Source organism: Callorhinchus milii, unplaced genomic scaffold (assembly GCF_018977255.1).
Source record: "Callorhinchus milii isolate IMCB2004 unplaced genomic scaffold, IMCB_Cmil_1.0 Scaffold21, whole genome shotgun sequence".
In the NCBI taxonomy this organism is placed as follows: domain Eukaryota; kingdom Metazoa; phylum Chordata; class Chondrichthyes; order Chimaeriformes; family Callorhinchidae; genus Callorhinchus; species Callorhinchus milii.
The window spans coordinates 1,461,933-1,479,658 of NW_024704762.1; the positions used below are offsets into that span (position 1 = coordinate 1,461,933).

General features: G+C 55.4%; 1 protein-coding gene across 1 annotated transcript in view; it reads right to left on the reverse strand.

The window, feature by feature from the left end:
- LOC103188345 (phospholipid-transporting ATPase ABCA1-like) overlaps window positions 1-17,726 on the reverse strand; it is a 79,518-nt gene that overhangs the window by 15,509 nt on the left and 46,283 nt on the right. Inside the window, exons 22-35 of the mRNA XM_042342629.1 lie at window positions 15,319-15,458; window positions 14,569-14,706; window positions 13,748-13,962; window positions 12,973-13,045; window positions 11,774-11,976; window positions 10,104-10,152; window positions 8,879-8,992; window positions 7,085-7,233; window positions 4,827-4,951; window positions 4,405-4,500; window positions 3,203-3,392; window positions 1,957-2,051; window positions 1,191-1,223; window positions 887-992 (exon numbers count right to left, since the gene is read on the reverse strand). Of these exons, the coding sequence (XP_042198563.1) occupies window positions 887-992; window positions 1,191-1,223; window positions 1,957-2,051; window positions 3,203-3,392; window positions 4,405-4,500; window positions 4,827-4,951; window positions 7,085-7,233; window positions 8,879-8,992; window positions 10,104-10,152; window positions 11,774-11,976; window positions 12,973-13,045; window positions 13,748-13,962; window positions 14,569-14,706; window positions 15,319-15,458 (1,726 nt within the window). The remainder of the gene's footprint in view (window positions 1-886; window positions 993-1,190; window positions 1,224-1,956; window positions 2,052-3,202; window positions 3,393-4,404; window positions 4,501-4,826; window positions 4,952-7,084; window positions 7,234-8,878; window positions 8,993-10,103; window positions 10,153-11,773; window positions 11,977-12,972; window positions 13,046-13,747; window positions 13,963-14,568; window positions 14,707-15,318; window positions 15,459-17,726) is intronic.

A 17,726-nucleotide genomic window follows, 5' to 3' on the forward strand; every position in this document is an offset into this window, starting at 1 on the left:
ACCCGACCCCGTCACTCACCGTGAGACCCGACCCCGTCACTCACCGTGAGACCCGCCCCCCGTCACTCACTGTGAGAGCCGCCACCCGTCACTCACCGTGAGACCCGCCCCCGTCACTCACCGTGAGACCCGCCCCCCATCACTCACCGTGAGACCCGCCCCCCCGTAACTTACTGTGAGACCCGCCCCCATCACTCACTGTGAGACACACCCCCATCACTCACTGTAAGACCCGCCCCCGTCACTCGCCGTGAGACCCGCCTCCCGTCACTTGCTGTGAGACCCGCCCCCCGTCACTCACTGTGAGACCCGCCCCGTCACTCACTGTGAGACGCGCCCCGTCACTCACTGTGAGACGCGCCCCGTCACTCACTGTGAGACCGCCCCTCACACTGAGACACGCCCCTGACACTGGAGACCGCCCCCTGACACTGACACACTCCCCCCTGACACTGACACACGCCCCCTCACACTGACACACTCCCCCTGACACTGAGACACGCCCCTGACACTGAGACACGCCCCCTGACACTGAGACACGCCCCCCGACACTGAGACACGCCCCCTGACAATGTGGGACACCCACCACCTGCATATATTCAGCGCCTCCATAACCCGATGGGGGAAGACACAGCCAACACCCAGTTGTGATCAGGTCGGGGACACCTACATTTACACTCAGATACACTCAGGGAAGTAACCTGGAGATGGTGATATCCTGACAGTGCTGTGTCTGCTGTCACCTTCCCTGGTCCTGGAACTCTCCCTCCACCCCCCACCCTCCAGTGTACTGTGATCCTCCCCCAGTAAACACAGTCCCAGTATTTCCCCCCTCGTCAATGCTGATTGTGATCCTCTCCCCCCCCTGGGGGTGCGGAGCGGGTACCTGGGTGACGTTGAGCCAGGAGCGGATCTCGCTGATGGAACGGTTGATTTCAGTCACTGACGGCAGAATCTGAGAGCTCCTCGCTCCCAGTGAGAAACCTCCGTACCTGGGGGTGGGGGAAACCAGAGCCGAGACTCCATGTTACTCGGAGCAAATAAGGTAATATCCCACCACTCAACCCCTGAACACGAATACCCCCCCAGCTTCATCCCACATAGGAATTTAAGAGCTCCATCACCCCATCCCACCTGCCACACTGCCTACTGTCAGCCCAAATCCCCCCCCCGGAGCAGCTGACACTCACCTGAACTCATTTACCCACTTCTTCGATTTCAGGCTGTGGATAAACAAGAGATTGTGTTACACAGCGACACCAATGACACACTTCTCCCAAAACACTCACAACAACACAGGTGAATAAACGCACGGCTCTGCCGCTCACAGGCTTGACACGCAGCTGCTCTCTTGTTCACCAGAGTTACAAGTGCATTTGCTTTTTCTCTGATGCTTCTCGGAACAGTTGAGAAACAAAATGGGTTGTTTCTCTGCAGCATGGGTTAGAGACACAGTAAAGCTCCCTCTACACTGTGCGTCCACACTCCCAGGTCAGGGTTAGAGACACAGTAAAGCTCCTCTACACTGTGCGTCCACACTCCCAGGTCAGGGTTAGAGACACAGTAAACTCCCTCTACACTGTGTGTCCACACTCCCAGGTCAGGGTTAGAGACACAGTAAAGCTCCCTCTACACTGTGTGTCCACACTCCCAGGTCAGGGTTAGAGACACAGTAAAGCTCCTCTACACTGTGCGTCCACACTCCCAGGTCAGGGTTAGAGACACAGTAAAGCTCCCTCTACACTGTGTGTCCACACTCCCAGGTCAGGGTTAGAGACACAGTAAAGCTCCCTCTACACTGTGCGTCCACACTCCCAGGTCAGGGTTAGAGACACAGTAAAGCTCCCTCTACGCTGTGTGTCCGCACTCCCGGGTCAGGGTTGGAGACACAGTAAAGCTCCCTCTACACTGTGCGTCCACACTCCCAGGTCAGTGACAGCACAGGGATCTTCCCACCTTTTGCTGATGATCTGCGGGTAGGTCTTCACCAGGTAGTCAGAGATGTTGCGGCCAGTCAGGTTTTGCAGCGTGTCCCCTGTGTTCCTCGGCACCTGGGACCAAAACAGGGACAAGGTCAGGGGGCAGCTAGTGTGACCTGAACTCACATGGTGTAAAGCAGGTTGGTCCAACTGACAGCCTGTGGGCCTGTTTAATCCACACACCCCCACCCCCCACTTCCTCCATTTTATCTGGCCCACCCGCTCCCTCCATAACCTGGAAATATTATGTTTCTGGAAGGGAAACAGAAAAATATTGCTTATGTGGCCCACAGATGTTTCTCAAATAGGGGATAGGACCCTCAGCAGCCAATACATTGGACCATCCTGGACTCTAAGCTGACCCCTTGATTGTCGGGTGTGGGGGGGGGGGGGCATCCTATGGATGAGACCCTAAACCGAGGCCCCGTCTGCCTGTTCAGATGGATGTTATAGATCCCATGGCACTATTCAAAAACTTGAAGAGTGTTTCTCTCTCCCGGTGTCCAGGCCAACAATCCCCCCCAATAAATGGTCATTCGTTTCATGGCTGTTTGTGAGACTTTACCGTTGGGCTGCCGTGTTTACCTACAAATATACAGTCGCTCTAATTCACAGTAAATCTTGTGAAGCACTTTGAGATGTTCTTCCGACATGATAAGGTGCTGGATAAATCAATGATTATTATTATTGTCATCATGTTCACACAGCAATGTCCTGCCAAGAGCCACGAGGTGAGTGACCGATTCTGGGGGGATTGTTGGCCAGGACACCAGGAGAGAGAAACTCCATTCCCTTTTTAAATAGCACTGTGGGATATTTAACATCCACCTGAACAGGCGCAGACGGGACCTCGGTTTAACGACAACGACAATATTTGCATTTATATAGCATCCTTCGCACGGGGAAGTGCTTCCCGGAGCATATCCAAAGGATGGCACTCTGGCAATGTAGCACATCCCCCCAGCGCTGACTGTACAGTGTGGTGACTGTGTGTTTTGCAGATGAACAATACTGACTGCGATTATCCAGTCATCACTGGACTGTCGGTTGCTGGGGGGAGTGGGGTGGATGGGAGGCTGAGCCAGGCTGACACTCGAACTCAAGCCAGTAAATCAGACCTCGTTGGGAGTCAGCCGATACCTGGCTCTGCCACGCTCCCCGTCCCCACAGTGTAGCTGATGTTCCTGGGGGCAGGTGGGTGGGAGACGCGCTGGGAGACCCACCTGGGGAGGGGGCATCCCCCCGGCTCCCGCACTGCACTCCGGCAACATCCGCTTGTTGTTCTTCGAGCTGCACTCACACCCCGGGGACGGGAACTCCGCCGTCCAATTCCCGTTTAGCAGCATGTCCATCAGGGCCGGGGCCAGCGGGGGAGGGGCCCAGTCACTGCCACTCCCCTCACACGGGGTGTCCCTGGGTGGGGGGAGAGGAGAGAGAGAGATGGGGGAGGGGGCAGGCGGGGAGGATAAAGGTTTCTTTTTATAAACCAGCTCAATTATAATCAGAATAATGTGTATTGATAAGAATTATTAGCAGTAACAATAATCATTGCATTTGATGTAGCCCCTCACCACGTCTTCGAGATGTCTCAATGCGTTTCACAGGATACACTGTAAAGCGAATTGACTGTGTATTTGTGGGTGAAACGCAGCAGCCAATTGCGCACAGCAGCGTCCCACAAACAGCCGGGGATTGAAAAATTATTGTTTTTATTTTTTTAAAGGAATTATTACCCCCCGGAAAGAAAAGTAATCCACCAATCGACTAACAACCGGGTTCCTACTTATTGTTAGGTAAACAGAGGTGTGTGGAGTAAGGTTGTCCAACGTTTCATTTCGCGCTGCCAGGAATCAAACCCAGGTCTCTCGGTGCCGAGTGCTCTAACCACTGGGCTACAGTCACCTCACCCCCCATCCCCAATCAGAGTCCAGTGGGAAAGAGAACTCGCCCTGGCCGGCGGGGCCGTCTGATATGAAGAGGTCTGAAAATATATTCTGTGAAGCGCTTTGCGACGTCTCAATGACGTGATAAGGCGTTATATCAAATGCAAGGATTATTATTACACTTCTTGTTACAGTTGTTATTACTGTTATTAATAATAATAATCTTTGTATTCGACATAGAGTCTTATCACGTCTTCGAGGCGTCTCAAAGCTCTTCACAGAATATACTCTAAAGTGAATTGACTGTATATTTTGTGGGAGAAACGCGGCAGCCAATTGCACTCAGCAGCGTCCCCACAAACAGCTGTGGTTGAGTGCCCGAAATTTTTTTCAATGACTGTTGTTATTAATGCTATTATTACTTTTACTGCTGTTGTTATTGCTGTTACCTGACACTGAGCTCCTCCATCACCGCACAACTGTGCGCTCACCAGGGTGTGAGGAGCGTGGAAATGGGAGGGGGTGGGGGGGGCAGTACTTACTCTGGACGATCCTTCATACACTTGGTTCCAAAGCCGGGATTGTTGAGCAGTGCACTGATCAGCCGCTTAGTGCTGGCTTCCTCTGGGACGTCCTCACTGTAAGATCACAGGGTCAGGGGCGGATCAGAGACCAGCGCCAGATAACAAACCCCACCTCCCCCCTCATACCCAACCATCTGGCTGCCCCCCCCCACCCACCTGGGCTCCCAGAGGGTGCGAATTCTATCCCAACAAACTATCTCTGGGATTTCCATGTGTAGGTGGGATGCACGGAATTAATTCTCAGCTTGATTTAACCAACGGTGATGAGTTTCCACATGTGTCAGACACCCGCTGCCCCCACCACCACTCTCCAAACCCCCCACCCACGGCTCCTGCTCCAAAACCCCCACCCCACCTCCCTGCATCGCCCGCTCTGGTACCTGATGAACGTGAATTGCTCCTCGTACATCCAGGGTTGCAGCTCCAGCGCTGGGTACTTGCCGAAGGGCGGCACGATGAGGCTGAAGAGCAGAGCCACAAAGACAAACAGGGCCGGCAACACGATCTGTAACAACACAAGCACCATACAGTGTGTCACCCAATAAAACATCACCAACCTGTCTGCTAGCACCTGCTCCAGTCCCCCGCCCTGCCCATTCCACTATCGGCAGTCAGGCATTCAACCCCCTCACCCTCTGGAACTCCAACCCACAGCTTCCCCGCGTCCCCCGCCCTCCACCGCTTGGCTCTCCTTCAAGGCCTGTCTCAAGACCTTCCTTTCCAAATGTGCCTTTGGACATCGTCCCTCCTCAAACCCCCCCGCCACGCCCCCACCTTGCCCTCCACCGTGCACCGATCCCAAACCCCGGCTTGGGTAGAAAACCCATCATTGTTATTGGGACGTCTTGCCGATGTGAAAGGCGCCATGTAAATGCAATGTGTTATTGTTGATTACAGTGTATGACACAGTCAGTGGTTAGTGTCTGTGTGTGCGACACAGCCAGTGGTTAACTTCCGCATGTATGAGGAACACCCAACTCTACCCTCAACTCCACGACCCCCGATGTTCTGATAGCTGTCTGTCCGACATCGAGTCCTGGACGAGAAACAACTTTCTTCAGCTCAATGTGCGCAAAATTGAGGCCCTCCTGATTGGCTCAGGTCAGCGCCTCCGCACCTCAGGCGCTGACACCATCAGCATCCAAGGCTGCACTCTCCACCTCTCAAAGCCATCAGGAACCTCGGGGTTCTGTTCGACCCTGAGCCGTCCTTTCTCCCTCATATCCGCACCACAACTGGCACCGCCTTCCATCACCTCCGGAACATCGCCAGACTACGGCACTATCTCACCCCTCACGCGGCTGAAACCCTGGTCCACGCCTTTATCACCTCAAGGCTGGACTATGGGAACTCTCTCCTCGCCGGCCTTCCCGCCACCTCCCTCCACACTGCAGGTCATTCAGAACTCTGCAGCTTGTGTAATAATAATAATAATAATCCTTGCATTTGATATAGCGCTTTTCACGTCGGGAGGACGTCCCAAAGCGCTTCACAGAACACACTGTAAAGTGAATTGACTGTATATTTGTGGGCGAACGCGGCAGCCAATTGCGCACAGCAATGTCCCACAAACAGTCGTAGATTGAAAATGACCAATTTATTATTGTTTTGTTTTGGAGGGATTATTATTAGGCTCTGTGTGGAGTAAGGAAACTTGCCCAAGGTTTCGCCCTCTGCCTGGAATTGAACTCAGGTCTCTCACTTGCAAAGCGAGTGCTCTAACCACTGAGCTACAGGACTCCAGTGTACTGTCCGGCACCAGACACCGCGCCCACATCACTCCCACCCTCGCCCTCCTTCACTGGCTCCCCATCCCCCAGAGGATCGAATTCAAGATCCTCATCCTCACCTACAGGGCCATTCACGGCCTCACTCCCTCTAACCTCTCCGACCTACTATCCCCCTACCTACATGCCTGTACCCTCCATTCCTCTGGCTCCGGTCTGCTCCACATCCCCCGCCCCAACCGCCCTACCATCGGTGGCCTTCAGCCTCTCAGCCCGAGGCTCTGGAACTCTATCCCCCAGTGCCTTCGCCGCTTCCTCCCTTTCCTCCTTCAAGGCCGGTCTCAAGACCTTTCTCTTTGACCGAGCCTTCAGCTCCGCTCTCGACTCTCTACCCCCTCCTCGCTCCATCCCTTCCCTCCCTCACCCTGACCATTTCTCCCTGCTCGGGTCCTGACCCAACTGTCCAGCGCCTTGGGACGTTCTCCCGACGTGAAAGGCGCTCTATAAATGGAATCTTGTTCTTGTTGTTGTTAGTGTTTGCGTGTGTGACACAGCCAGTGAGGTGATGGGGTGGATGAGAGGTGATGGGGTGGATGCGAGGTGATGGGGTGGATGCGAGGTGATGGGGTGGATGCGAGGTGATGGGGTGGATGCGAGGTGATGGGGTGGATGCGAGGTGATGGGGTGGATGCCAGGTGATGGGGTGGATGCCAGGTGATGGGGTGGATGCGAGGTGATGGGGTGGATGCGAGGTGATGGGGTGGATGCGAGGTGATGGGGTGGATGCGAGGTGATGGGGTGGATGCGAGGTGATGGGGTGGATGCGAGGTGATGGGGTGGATGCGAGGTGATGGGGTGGATGCGAGGTGATGGGGTGTGGCAGGATGTGAGTGAGCGAGGCCAAGCTTTACCTGTGCAAACAGCCCCCTGCGGCTCCGTCGCGCGTACAGGAAGCGCTTGGTGAAGAGCGACTGGAATTGCTGGCAGGTCAGCCGCCAGCCATGCAGCTGGTGAGAACCTTTGCCGTCCGTGATCTGCAGGAAGTCTGTCTCTCTGTGCTCTGCGGGTAGCGTGGGGGGGGGTCACAGTGGGGATCAGAGAAGCCAAAGCCAGAGTATCAGCCACATTAATATTTTATAGGCTATAACAAGCCAGTGTTAACAACAACAACAATAATATGGAGTCCCGTAGCCTCACAAGTGAGAGGACCCCGTGTCGGGGCGAAACCTGAGGCCAGTTTTCTCGCTCCCCCACATGTCTCTGTTTACCCGGCGGTAAATAGGAACCGTTGTTAGTCGATTGGCAGATCGCTTTCCAGGGGGTGGGGGGGATAATCTCCACCCCCAAAAAAATGTGATAAGACGCTATATGAAACACAATATAAATGTAATTTGTTGCTCATGTAGTAGTGTCTCAGAAGTAGTTTGGGCTGGGGGTGGTGGTGGTGGGGGGGGGTGGGATGTTTGGGGGTGTGGGGGCGTGTGGGGGTTCTGGACATCCAGCGAGGGAGAGAAACATGGTTCAGAAACACACAAGCGGGCACGATGCGCTGAGCACGGGTTCCTCGGGATCGCTCTACCTCTCCTCTCTGCCGTCAGCTGGGTCCTGATTGTAGGGGGAGCAGAGGACACCCACGAGGAAAGGGAGGTGGGGGTGGTGGTGGAGGGGTGAACAGCAGTTAGGGGACACGGAGGTAAATTTCCCCTGGGTCACAGGCTGATCAGTCTCTGTTACTCACGGGATAAACTCACCAACTCCAGGTTTTGTTTTATATATACACACACAAAATGCAGCCGAGCGAGTCCCCGCCACACACCACAGTCACCGTAACGTGAGAACACGGCACCATACGATTTACATTGACACGGCACCATTCACGCCAGGAGGACATCCCAAAGGTCTCCTATCACCCCCACCCCCACCCCCACCTGGCTCCACTGCCTTCCCATCCCCCAGAAGATAGCGTTCAAAATCCTCGTCCTCGTCTTCCACAGCCTCGCTCCTTCCTATCTCTGTGACCTGCTCTCCTCTTACTAACCCATCCACTCCCTCCGCTCAGCAGCCTGTGACCCCCCCACCCCACCATCGGCGGTCAGGCCTTCAGCCTCTCTGTCTCCGCCCTCTGGAACCCCATCCCAGAGCCCCTCCGCCTCGCTCCCTCCCTCGCGTCCTTAAAGGCCCATCTCAGGACCCTCCTTCTCGACCGTGGCTTCGGTCACCCTCCTACCCCCACCCACCTGATCCCAACCCCCAGTTTGGGTCCTCCCGACGTGTGTACATGTAATTTGTTGTTATTATTGTACATCCCGGGTGACCAAGCTGGGGGTGGGGGTGAGGTGAGGGGTGGGGGTAAGGGTGAGGGGCGGGAGCTGAGGGTAACTGAGCTGAGTGGGGAGAGCTGAGGGAGAAGTTGAGATGGGGAGGAGCTGAGCTGAGGGGGAGGTGAAGCCAAGAGGAAGAGGAGGCTGAGCGAGTCGGGGTGGGGGGTGGGGGTCGGGGTGGGAGTGCAATCTTATCTACGATCTTATCTGGAGCGTACCTTTACTTTGCACTTTGACCTTTACTGTCAGGGAAGCATTAGAAACAGAAAGACAAGATTGACGTAAAGAAGAGGAAGTGAGCGAGAGAGAGCGTGTGAGAGCGAGCGAGTCTTCCGTGGCGAGCGCAGCGCTGGTTAGTGGAGAGACGGATGGGTTTGCCATTACCGGGGTCTGCGTCGGGGTTCCCTCCGTCCCCCTCCTCGCTGACGGGCTGCAGGGTCTGCTCGCTGGGCCTCGAGACACGCCCGCGCTTGCTTGGGATGGCGCCGTCCGCAAAAGCTGAGACAACATCAAAATATGAAATCCTCTTTGGACAAACGGAACAATCCAACAAACAAACAATATTCCATAACTCGCCGCACGTTTAGAAAGTTGCTGTAAAGCTCGTGGCTAACAGAGTCTGCGAACAGTCACTACACTTTACTGTATATTTTCTGAAGCGCTTTGAGGCAATTTGGACACTCAAGGGTTTGCAAGACACCTCAACAACCTGATAAAGCCCAATAATAGTAATTATTATATCAGAGGCGAGGATTATTATTATGATGAGTGTTGTTATTAAAGACAAACAATACTTGCGTTACTACAGGGACTTTTAAAACTATTTTACGGGACTCTAAAATGACTCTAAAATGCTATGGCTCCTTTCATGTCGGGAGGACGTCCAAAAGTGCTTCGCAGTAATATACTGTTAGTGTAGTGAATGTGTGTTATGTAAGTGAGTGTTTTGCTGCGTTCTGTGCACAGCAATACATCAAAATGTCTGAATCTCTTCCCGGATAAACTCTGCTGTGTAAGTGACTGGTTTTGCTGACAAACAAAACAGCAAAGGCCCACAAACAGCCACGGTCTGAAGGTCCATTAATCTCAGCACCAGGAGAAACGACAACAACAACAACAACAAGATTACATTTACACAGCTGGACAGTCAGTGTTTCAGACCCAAGCTTGTGAAGGGCAAGGGGGTGGGTGGGGGGAAGGAGGGCGACTGAGACGGAGAGAGAGAGAAAGAGAAAGGGAGATGAAATGGGAATAAAACACAAAATACTGCAGATGCTGGAAATCTGAAACAAAAACAGAAGTGGTAGCAAACGCTCAGCAGGTCAGGCAGCATCTATGGAGAGAGGGAAGCGAGTCAATGTGAGAGACGAAGGGTCGTGGACCCGAAACGTTGACTCGCTTTCCTCTCTCCATAGACGCTGCCTGACCTGCTGAGCGTTTCCAGCCACTTCTAGTTTTTTTTGTGTGAGAGGTGACATGGGTTTGTTGGGAAGAGAGGGGGTTTGGTCTCCGAGCGGAATGAATGCTTACGCGAGTTTGCTGTGAAAACGAAAAGCGGGAACGGGGCGATGGGAAGGTTAGTAAAATAAAATAAATGAAATTAAATCACCTGCTATGTTGGTGTCTACCCCGGTGTCCTCCGCAACTTTAAGGAAAATCTGAAAATATTTCCAACGGGTTCACATCAGAATAAACGTCAGCAAACGTAACACCCACCCAACGCCCCCCCACCCCCCATCCTCACACACACACCCCCACACCCCCCCACCCCCACACACACACACACAGAGTGGCTGCTGCACCAACACACAGAGGGCACTGTGCAGGGATTCACTGATTGTGTGTGTGTGGGGGGGCTCATTGATTGCATGTGGGGGGGTGGGGCTCACTGACTGTGTGGGGGGCTCACTGACTGTGCGGGGGGGGGCTCACTGACTGTTTGGAGGGGGGGGGCTCACTGACTGTGCGGGGGGGCTCACTGACTGTTTGGAGGGGGGGCTCACTGACTGTGCGGGGGGGGGGGGCTCACTGACTGTTTGGAGGGGGGGGGCTCACTGACTGTGCGGGGGGGGGCTCACTGACTGTTTGGGGGGGGGGGGCTCACTGACTGTGCGGGGGGGGGGCTCACTGACTGTGCGGGGGGGGGCTCACTGACTGTGCGGGGGGGGGGCTCACTGACTGTTTGGAGGGGGGGCTCACTGACGGTGCGGGGACTCATACACCTTTTAACAGTATAGTTAACACTATAAGACAGTAGAAGAGGTCACAGGTTCAGAGTTGCAATGGGGCAATTTCAGGACAGATACCAGGAAGTGCCTCTGTACTCAGAGGGAAACCAACAAACAGGGTCACCTGAGGGGAGGGGACGGGGAGGGGGGAGGGGACGGGGAGAGGGGACGGGGAGGGGGGAGGGGACGGGGGAGGGGGGGAGGGGACGGGGAGGGGGGAGGGGACGGGGAGGGGGACGGACAGGACTGGACATTGGGACCGATTCAACAAGCAGTTTGGTGCTATGATGGTGGAGGGGGGGGGGGGGGGCCGGGTGTTTGGGGTCCTGGCTCCCCTCCCCCGGATTTCCCCACCGTTGGCACCTCCCACTCTCCGGCTCCCTCCACCCGTCTCCCCCTCCCGCCTCCCCCACCGGCTCCCCAGAGACCACCCCCCAAGCTCCCCCGCTCCTCCCTACCAGCTCCACCGCTCCCCACCCCAGCTCCCCGCCCTCCCCCGCCACACCCCAACTCCCCTGCCCCCCACCGGCTCCCCACGGCCAGCTCCCCGCCCTCCCCCCGCCACACCCCAACTCCCCTGCCCCCCACCGGCTCCCCACGCCCAGCTCCCCGCCCTCCCCCCGCCACACCCCAACTCCCCTGCCCCCACCAGCTCCCCACGCCCAGCTCCCCGCCCTCCCCCCGCCACACCCCAACTCCCCTGCCCCCCACCAGCTCCCCACGCCCAGCTCCCCGCCCTCCCCCCGCCACACCCCAACTCCCCTGCCCCCACCGGCTCCCCACGCCCAGCTCCCCGCCCTCCCCCCGCCACACCCCAACTCCCCTGCCCCCCACCGGCTCCCCACGCCCAGCTCCCCGCCCTCCCCCCGCCACACCCCAACTCCCCTGCCCCCCACCGGCTCCCCACGCCCAGCTCCCCGCCCTCCCCCCGCCACACCCCAACTCCCCTGCCCCCCCCACCGGCTCCCCACGCCCAGCTCCCGCCCTCCCCCCGCCACACCCCAACTCCCCTGCCCCCCCCACCGGCTCCCCACGCTCCGGCTGCACTGACCTCCTCCAGTGTGGTGTCGGAAATGCCGTAGCTGGAGATGCCGAGCTCACACAGGCGGGTGTCCAGCTCCTGAAACAGTTCCACGAAGGCCCCGTCCTTGGCCCCCACATACGGGAGCACGTAGGTCAGCTCCTGCCCCACCTCCTCCACCAGCCGGGCCTCGGGCACGTACCTCTGGACCAGCGCCGACACCGCCAGCGCGTCTGGGAGAGAGAGCGGGAGACCCCGAGAATGTCATCGGTGATCCCACACCACTAATCTCCCCTGAGCACCTCCCTCCATCTCTCTCTTCCTCCCTCTCTCTCTCCCCTCCTCTCCGTCCACCTGTTCGTCTCTCTCTCTCTCTCACACTCTCTCACCCTCCCTCTTGCTTCATCTCTCCTTCCCTCTCCTCTGCTCTCCATCTCCCTTCCGCTCTCTCTCGCTCTCTCTCTCTTCCTCCCTCCCTTTCCCCCCTCCTCCCCATCCATCTGTTCTTCTCTCTCTCTCCCTCCATCCCTACCTCTCTCTCTTCATCTATCCTCCCCCCTTTCTCTCCCCCCCCGCCACCCCTCTCCCCCTCACCCCTCTTCCCCCCTCTCCCCCTTCTCCCCCCCTCTCCCCCCGCCACCCTTCCCCCCCACCTCGTGCGCTGTTTGTTTTGCCCCAAAACATATTGTAACATATTTTATACAATAACAATCCTCACATTTGATATAGTGCTTTTCACGTCTTCTCGACGTCTCAAAGCGCTTCACAGAATAGACTGTAAAGTGAGTTGACGGTATATTTTGGAAGCACAATATGAAGGGCCCTCAGGAGTGACCTGTCTGAGGGCCCCCGGGCCGCAGACCCCACCCCCGGGCCGCAGACCCCACCCCCGGGCCGCAGACCCCACACCCGGGCCGCAGACCCCACACCCGGGCCGCAGACCCTACCCCCGGGCCGCAGACCCCACCCCCGGGCCGCAGACCCCACCCCCGGGCCGAAGACCCCACACCCGGGCCGCAGATCCCACCCCCGGGCCGCAGACCCCACCCCAGACTCCACCCCCGGGCCGCAGACCCCACCCCCGGGCGAAGACCCCCCCCGGGCCGCAGATCCCACCCCCGGGCCGCAGACCCCACGCCAGACCCACCCCCGGGCCGCAGGCCCCACCCCCGGGCCGCAGACCCCCACCCCCGGGCCGCAGACCCCGCCTGTGGGGGGGAAGGACTTACCCAGGGCGCTGGCCTCGCTGTACTGCTCACTGCCCAGCCCCGTGTCATAGCTGCGTTCAGAATCCGTGTCGTCCTGTCAGACAGTAGAGCACAGGATCAGACTGGAAAACGGGAATCATCGCCCCCGGCGTCAGGCACTCAGCCACAGGCTCAGGTCGTCTCGTTCGTAAGAAATGTCGTCGTTCTAGATTTTTTTGTAATGACCTAACAAATGTCCTCAGAGGCGTCAGTCACCCGGGCTCAGTCTCCCCTTCCGGGGCAGAGTGTCCAAGCCCCCAAATCAGGGCCCTGAGCTCCAAGTCTCCGCCAACGCTCCAGCGCTGTGCTAACAGCCACACCTCTGGACTTTGGAAATTTCCACAGCTCTGTGCCATCCAAACCACAGTGAGGGCCTCGGATATCTCCGCGTGTCTGGATGGCAATGCGCACTCTCTCCCTGGAACAACGGAGCGCTGTTTCCCTAATTATAGGGAATATAAGGTGTGACCGACACTGGAATATCGCATCGATATTACCACCTGCGTCACCTCACCTCCACCCCCCAACCAACCTCACCCCCACCCCAACCTCCACCCCCCAACCAACCTCACCCCCACTCCAACTTCCACCCCCGCCCCAACCGCACTCCCCACCCAACCTCCACCCCCCCAACCAACCTCCACTCCCCCCCCAACCTCCACCCCCCAACCAATCTCCCTCCACCCGCCACCCAACCACCACACCCCCCCAACCTCCACCCACCCCAACCTCCACCCCCAACTTCCATCCCCCGGACCTTCCTGATGCCGATGGTTACGCTGCTGGAGCTGGCCGGGGGGGTCTTGTCGCCCTCTTTCTTCACTAATGTCAGGTAGTAGCCCGTCCCCAGCTGGTTCTTGAGGAAGAGGGAGGAGCCACAGCAGCACAGCTTCCCATGGGAGATGATGGCGATCCTGTCCCCCAGCAGGTCAGCCTCATCCATGTAGTGAGTGGACAGGATGATGGTGCGGCCTGCAGAGAGGCCAGAGACACAGGTCACAAATGCACCTACAGCCCCAGCCACAGGAGTCTCCTCTCTAGCCCTCTCTCCTCTCCAGCATTGAAGATGTGGGGTGGGGGGGCGGAGGAATTGCGAGAGGGATAAAATCTAGTGAGGGGTTGGTTAAAATCCCCAACCTCCGCCGCTCGTACTCTCATCCACTCTATTGACAGCACTGTCTGGCCAAGCTTTCCCGCTGCTTGTCCAGCTTAGACCACCACTACCCGTTAGGGCTTTGGCTGCAGGGTTAACAGGAGCTGAGTGGGAGGATTCCCGGCCCCCAGTGACTGATCTGTCCTTCCAGGTCCTGCTGATGAGCCGGGTAGGGCTGTGCTGTCTTCAGCAGCGAGTTGCCCTGGGATGCTGGGGACTTCTGCCTGGCTCAGAAACTGGAGACTATCACAGAGGGCTGACTCGATTTAGTTGCCAAACATGACACCTTGGAGCCAGCTCAACTCCAAGAAGACCCCACCCAAAGCCCCCACCCAACCCCCCCCCACCTCACCAAGACTCGGCACCAGTTGGTGTAAAGGGAGAGAGTGTCTATGGCTGACGGCTGCTCTTGCTCGCTCACTCGCCTGGTTTGTATTTGAGCAGTAATTCCCAGATGCCTCTGCGAGAGAAGGGATCCACACCCGCTGTGGGCTCGTCCAGGATCACCACCTTCGAGCCCCCCACGAAGGCGATGGCCACCGACAGCTTCCGCTGCATTCCACCTGGCAAAAGACAGACAATCATTAGGTTGCCTCCCCTCCAGTCCCCACCTCCTCACTCCCACCCCCCTCACCCTTGCATCTCCCTCACCCTCCCTCGTCCTCCCTCCTCCCCCACCAATTCTCTCCCTCTCAGCCTGGCTCTCGCCTCTGAGTAAGAAGGTCACGGACCACATTGGGAATTGGAATCACATAGTCTAGGCTGATGCCCAAAGCAGTGCTGGGAGAGGTGGTGGGGGGGGAGTTGCATTGTTGGAGGTGCTGTCCTTTGGATGAGATGTTAAAGATCTCCCGCGGCCGTCACTTTCAGAAAAGAGAAGGTCGTTTCTCTCTCCTGGTGTCCTGGCCACAAATAAAATTGGTCGCTCCCTCCTTGGCTGTTCGTGGTGATGCTGCTGTGCTCAACTAGCGGCTGCTTTTCGCTCACAAAATACACAGTGAATCTGCTTTACAGTATATCCTGTGAAATGCTTTGAGACGTCTTGACGATGTGAAAAGGCGTGATATCAAACTCAAGGATTATTATTATTTGCCAATCCCAAGCCCTTGCTCACCTACTCACCCATCCATCCTCCCTCGCCCCCTCCCATGTCTTCTCCCATCGCCCCCTCTTACCTGACAGGTTCTTGGTCAGTTCGGTACGTTTGTGGGGAAGCCCCACGTCTATCACAATCTGCCGCATCTCCTCGTTCACCTCCTCCTCCGTCAGACCCTTCAGACGCCCGTAAAACCAGATGTGCTCCTCCACCGTTAGACTGTAACACACAGGGCAGGGCTCAGACAGCAGCTCCCAGCCTCCCCGCAGCCTCCTTCACACACTAACTGGGTTCACTAACTGCATACCCTTACTTAGAATTACATACACCAACAACTTGTGTTTATACATCGCCCTTCACAGCCCCTTGGAGGGCTGCACAGTGGTGGGGAAGGACACAGAGCAACGGGAGCTATGGACAGATTAGGGCAGGGAATTCAATGATGTAGGTAGGACAGGTAGGGACGAGTTGAGGAGCAAGTTCCGGGAATTGGGAGTTAAGCTAAAGAGTAGAACTTCGAAGGTATTAATATCAGGATTATTACCTGAGCCGGGGCAAATTGGTACAGGCAAAAAAAAATTAAAGAACTGAATGCCTGGCTAAAAGAATGGTGCGGAGGGCAGGGCAGGCACTTTATAGGCCACTGGCAGCAGTATTGGGGGAGACAGGAGCTATTCCAAAGGAATGGACTCCACCTAAACAGGGCTGGGACAAATGTCCTGGCAACACGAATAAATAGGGAGGTAGACAGGGCTTTAAACTACTAAGGGGGGGGGGAGGGGCGGGAGGGGAAAATTCAATACCATCACAATTAAAATTGGGACCGATTAAGTGGGAGATGAGCAAAGGGTGTCAAACGGGGTAAGGAAGCCCAGGGATAGGGTACTGGTGAATAGGACTAATAGCCCAAAGTCAGAATTAAATAATAATAATAATAATCCTTGCATTTGATATAGCGCTTTTCATGTCGGGAGGACGTCCCAAAGCGCTTCACAGAACACACTGTAAAGTGAATTGACTGTATATTTGTGGGCGAACGCGGCAGCCAATTGCGCACAGCAATGTCCCACAAACAGTCGTAGATTGAAAATGACCAATTTATTATTGTTTTTGTTTTGGAGGGATTATTATTAGGCTCTGTGTGGAGTAAGAAAACTTGCCCAAGGTTTCGCCCTCTGCCTGGAATTGAACTCAGGTCTCTCACTTGCAAAGCGAGTGCTCTAACCACTGAGCTACAGGACTCCACAGGTGCTATATCTGAATGCGCGAAGCATTCGAAACAAGATAGATGAGTTAAATGCACAAATAGAAACAAACAGGTATGATCTGGTAGCCATCACCGAGACACGGTTACAGGGAGATCAAGGGTGGGAGCTAAATATTCCAGGGTACATGTTGTATAGGACAGATAGGCAATGTGGTAAACGGGGAGGGGGGGGTGGCCCTGCTAATAAAGGATGGGATAAAAACAGTAGAGAGGAAAGGTTTTAAATCAGAAAAGCAGGAAGTGGAGTCAGTATGGGTAGAGGTACGTAACAACATGGGGCAGAAAACTCTAGTGGGAGTAGTTTATAGACCCCCGAACAGCAGTCACAGTATCTCTCAAGGTATAAATCAGGAAATTAGCAGAGCATGTAGTAAAGGAAAAACATTAATTGTGGGTGATTTTAATCTGCACATAGATTGGGACAACCAAATTGGAAAAAGTATGATAGAGGAAGAGTTTATAGAATGTATTAGGGATAATTATCTAGATCAGTGTGCCGAGGAGCCAAACAGGGATCAGGCCATATTAGACCTTGTTATGTGCAATGAAGCAGGGCGGATCAGCAAACTGGAAATGAAGGCTCCTCTCGGGCAAAGTGATCATAATACGATGGAATTTAGCATTAAGTTAGAGAGAGAAGTAGTTAAGTCCGAAGCAAAGGTTTTAAATTTAAGTAGAGCCAATTTTGCTGGTATGAGAGAGGATTTAGCCAAAATAAACTGGGAAATTAGACTTAAGGATTTGACAGTAGACCAGCAATGGCAGACGTTTAAGGAAATAGTGCAAAATTCCCAGCGAGCACGTATTCCTTTGAGGAATAAGAATGCCACGGGAAAGGTGGCCCAACCGTGGCTAACTAGAGCAGTTAGGGAAAGTATAAAGTTAAAGGAAGAAGCCTATAAAACAGCTAAGATGAGTAGTAAACCCGAGGATTGGGAGAACTTTAGGGATCAACAAAGGAGAACCAAAAAAGTGATTAAGAGGGAGAAAATGGAATATGAGGGCAAACTAGCGAAGAACATAAAGACAGACTGCAAGAGTTTTTATAAATATATAAAGAGGAAGAGGCTGTCAAGTGTAAATATGGGTCCGCTTCAGGCAGAGACGGGGGGAATTATAGTAGGGGACAAAGACATGGCAGAGTCATTAAACAAGTACTTTGCTACTGTCTTCACCTTAGAAGACACTGAAAACCTACCAAGAATAGAGGGGAACCAAGA